We start from the raw sequence: 4,793 nt of genomic DNA, 5'->3' as shown, positions 1-4,793 counted from the left end.
GAGGTTTGGAAATCCCCATGTCAATAGTGAGACATTTGCAATGTTAAGACTGCTGTATATGGTAATAATATTTGAAAGATTACAATGAGACATTTAGACCAAAGTTCTAAAGAAAAATAACTGTCAAAATGAGAGAGATTAAATAAAACAAGCCAGGGAAGCTGTTATTGCAATACCTAGAAAAGAAAAGAAGTGTCCTTCTTTTTTTACCTTGAGAAGAAAATATAATATCTATAGGAATGTATTTGGAACTTTCAGGATTGTAAGAAATATGACTGTAAATTAATAGAAGAATGCATCTGCACTGCCATTATACAGTATGTGGGATTTTATGGAGCAGCAGTGGCTGAAGTTCTTTTTTTAAGATTTACTCTGTCTCGCAGAGATATAAATCAAGGCTCAAATGGCAGTTGTAATTTGAAAATATTACTGTGGCTGCCTAGGAATATTCCCCTGGCAGATTTTCAGGTATGAACAGACTCATGGCAAAATTCTATAAGGAGCGATGGCTTTTTATTTGAAGAGATTCATATTTATTATTAAAAAAATGTACAAAACGAGGTAGACTATACTAATTTGCTTCCGAAGAACAATGGCTTAATTTTAGGAAGCAGGGGTGCACATGGGGACATAAAAAATAGTGGCCAGTATTGCTTCTGAGAGGTGATTATACAATCCTGTCAAAACTGATTATTAATTGCATTGCATATTTACACTTCTATAGAATATTTAGTCTTCTTTGGGATTTATCAATACATAGAAATGGGCACATTTATATCAAAATGATGGAAAGGGAATCCTTGAACCTCAGATATTGGGAGATTACTGTGGCAAACTATATGACTGACAGTGATGGATCCATCAACAGCTCTGGTACAACCTCTGCAGAAGATATTGTATGGACCTCTGGAACACAGATATCACTGGTTTACTCCAGAGCGCCTCTGCTAGTGACTGAAGGGTGATATGGGATGATTGATTTGGCAGCTAAGAGTAAGACTATGAGGCTAAACACAGCTTGCAATGTCATGTTGATAGAATATTCATACTGCAACCTGGTTTGATAGTGTCGTGCTGGCACATTGTGTCTCATTTAATCTGCTTTACTCTCAATGTTTAATCAACTTATTGTTGATTAGCAATTGCTTTTGATTCCACTTAATGTTACTGTAAATCTGGAGGGCAGAAAAAAATGGAGGGCTGAAGTATGCAAATCTAAACATTTGTTTGATTTAGTCTCAACAAAATGGATGTCAGCCAGAAAATAAAAATAAATTAATTAAAAAAAAAGTTCAAGTCTTGTGAGGATGGTAGTGCAGTTGATATAATTAATATATAAATATTTGCTTTATAGCTGACATAAAGCATATCATAATCACTGAAAACCATTAAGAATGTGTGTATTTTTTTAAAGGAAAAATACCAAAGTAAATGGTGCACTACTGTCAGTTTGTGACTCTGTTGTTTAGTATCACATTTTCAATTGTGTTTCGGCTCTAGGCTGTCCTGGTAGATTTGGGGAAGGTGAGGACTCAAATGCAGAAATGGTCTGTATTGAACAAAAACAGAACAAAAACCAACAAAAACTATCCCGTAGGGAAAACTCCATAGTCCAAGGCAGGAAAGGTGTAGACAGGCTGGGCTGAAAAACAGGGCTGGAAAAGACAAAAAGGACAATGAATGAATGAATGAATGAATGAACGTTACATTTATATAGCGCTTTTCTATACTACACTCAAAGCGCAAAGACAAGACAGGACACGACTGAAAAAAACACTTAACAGGGTAATAACCACAACAAACTAGCACAGGACAGAGAACAAAGAGAGGGTATATAGGTGAGAAAATTATGTGGGTAATGAGAGAGAGCAATTGGAACAGATGACAAAGTAACAAGGTAAACAAGGGGTGGGGTATCACTAAAGACTGAACTGAAAAGAGCACATATGGCAGTGAGAAAACACAACAAATCCATGTGTACTCACAACACTACTGTCAGGACCCAGCCACCAACTATAAACACACTATAAACTGCCAAAAGTGGCAGGATTCTGACACCAATCACACAGGACAAAACAATACAAAACACAGGTGTCGGTTCCCAGCACTGAAGAAGAGACTTAACTAGAGCATTGGGAACCTTACACTATCTCCTCTCCATGGGACCACTCCCAGGCATCCCAAGACAGGAGAAGCGATCTATCTACAGGAGTCTGCAGTTGCGTGTAAGTGTGTTTATTTCATTGTTTTACTTTGTTGTAGAGTGGTATTCATTGCTAGAATTGTGCTATTTGTTTACTGTCTTGAACTCGCATCACTTAAACGTGGGTTGGTGTGTGTGTGTGCTATATTGTTTTGACTTGTCCCAGGTTATTCACTGCTAGATTTAGCATTAGTTGTCCAGTGTGTGTAAAACTATCGTGGTTTTTAGTGTCTATAAACAGTGCTTCACTTGTTTTAGAGTATTATTTATTGCTAAAGTGCAGCATAATTTATTTGCGGTGTACAGAAGTCGTGCTTGTCACCTTGTGTGACCCTTAGTTTCGGTTGACCACGTGACTAGCTTTGTTGTGCTAAGTAGCATTAAGGCGTGTCCTGCTTTTTTCATTGAACGGCTCATTATCATCGTGTATACATTTGACTTGAATGCTGAAGCGGCAGCGGAAGTGGTAGCCCTCGTGTAAAGCCCTCCTCGTGTGAAGACCTACCTGGGCAAAGACCAGCGAGTCTACCTGTGCAAGTCCATCGAGCAAGGACACAGACAAGGTGCCACTCACCATAGCACTTAAGTATCTTGTTGTTGTGTCTCTTTTCTTATTTTCCTTCTATATACTAACATGTCTACTTCACGAATAACACATGCCTTCAAGCACATCCCTGTTATCTGTTACAGACCATGTACACGATATCGATGCAAGACCAAACGCAACCCACACAACCTACGGCCACTTTGCACTTCAGCACCTGCTCCGCTCTCTTTCTCAGTGGGACTCTGCAACATTCCAGCCTTTGACACGCAGTTCACCCTCAGCATCCTGGCACTGACAGAAACATGGATACATCCAGAGGATACAGCAACACCTGCTGCTCTCTCCAACAACTTCTCCTTCTCTCACACCCCTCGAAACACCAGTAGGGGTGGGGGAACAGGTTTGCTCATTCATAACAACTGGACTTTTTCACCACACTCTACACTATGTAACAATACTAGTTTTGAATTCCATGCTATTACTACAATGCAACCCACAAAAATACATGTTGTTGTCATCTATCACCCTCCAGGTCAGCTGACAAACTTTCTTGAGGAGTTGGATGTCCTGCTGTCCTCCTTGCCGGAGGATGGTAGGCCACTTGTGGTTCTTGGTGATTTCAACATACACCAAGACAAGCCCCAGGCCACTGAACTGAATACTCTCCTGGCCTCATTTGACTTGGAAAAACTACACACCACAGCAACTCATAGATCGGGCAACCAGCTGGAGCTCATTTTTTCATGTAACTGTACCAACTCAAATATTCTTGTTACTCCTTTACATGTCTCTGATCACTACTTTGTTCAATTCAACATGACCCTCCCATCTACATTAAAACAGTCTCCACCTTTGGTTTCCTTACGCCATAACCTCCGTTCTCTTTCACCTTCACACCTTTCCACTGCTGTCTCTACCTCTCTTCCCACACTAAATATATTTACCACGCTTGATGTAAACACTGCCACAGACACACTAAGCTCTACTTTAACAACCTGTCTAGACAACATCTGTCCTATCTCCTCTAGGCCAGCACGTGCTACACCACCCAGCCTCTGGCTGTCTGACGTCCTTCGTGAACATCAGACTGACCTCAGGGCAGCTGAGAGGAGATGGCAGAAATCTAAAGATCCAGCAGATCTAGGTAAATATCAGTCTCTGCTTGCAACTTTTTCAGATAACGTTAAAGCTGCAAAAACCTCCTATTACCAGAACAAGATCAACAGCACCACAGACTCTCGTAGCTTGTTTAGACACACACTTCTCTGCCCTCCCCCTCCACCACCAGACACATCACTGACAGCAGATGTCTTCCCCACATTTTTTACTAATAAGGTTACAACCATCAGCAATACATTCTCAGCACCACACCCTGTCAAACACCTGTCTCCTGTATGCAACTCTTCTGTCTCTATGTTCTCTCCTCTGACTGACACTGAGGTCTCTAAACTCCTCCTCTCCAACCACTCCACCACCTGTTCCCTTGACCCCATTCCTTCTTACCTTCTCCAGGCCATTTCTCCATCCATCCTACCTACACTCACACACATAATTAACACATCTCTACTTACAGGCACTTTTCCCACTACATTTAAGCAGGCTCGAGTAACCCTGCTGCTGAAGAAACCCGCACTTAATCCCACACAGATAGAACACTACAGACCAGTCTCTCTCATCCCATTCATGGCAAAAACACATGAAAGGGCAGTTTTCAATCAAATCTCTGCCTATCTCTCACAGAACAAGCTGCTGGATGACAATCAGTCAGGCTTCAAAAGTGGACACTCCACCGAGACTGCCCTGCTGTCTGTCACTGTGTCGTTGAGACAGGTGAAAGCTGAATCCAGATCATCCGTCCTGATTCTGCTGGACCTTTCTGCAGCCTTTGACACAGTAAACCATCAGATCTTACTCTCTACCCTCTCCTTGCTGGGCATCACAGGAACTGTGATTGGTTTAATTCCTATCTCTCAGGTAGGTCCTTCAAGGTAGCCTGGAGAGGTGAGGTATCCAAGCCACATCAGCTACTTACTGGGGTACCTC

At 41.5% G+C, this 4,793-nt stretch overlaps 1 protein-coding gene across 1 annotated transcript; it reads left to right on the top strand.

Moving 5' to 3' along the window:
- The first annotated feature begins 782 nt into the window (after positions 1-782).
- LOC127445552 (uncharacterized) lies at positions 783-4,581 on the top strand. Its single transcript, XM_051705704.1, has 7 exons — positions 783-873; positions 2,129-2,225; positions 2,656-2,766; positions 2,894-3,150; positions 3,283-3,495; positions 3,779-3,894; positions 4,491-4,581. Exons 1-6 carry the CDS (start codon positions 783-785, stop codon positions 3,892-3,894), a joined length of 885 nt encoding a protein of 294 aa, XP_051561664.1. The 3' UTR covers positions 4,491-4,581.
- Positions 4,582-4,793: the final 212 nt, after the last annotated feature.

The sequence above is a fragment of the Myxocyprinus asiaticus genome, chromosome 8 (genome assembly GCF_019703515.2).
Source record: "Myxocyprinus asiaticus isolate MX2 ecotype Aquarium Trade chromosome 8, UBuf_Myxa_2, whole genome shotgun sequence".
NCBI lineage: Eukaryota > Metazoa > Chordata > Actinopteri > Cypriniformes > Catostomidae > Myxocyprinus > Myxocyprinus asiaticus.
This window is presented reverse-complemented; position numbering and strand designations above follow the sequence as displayed.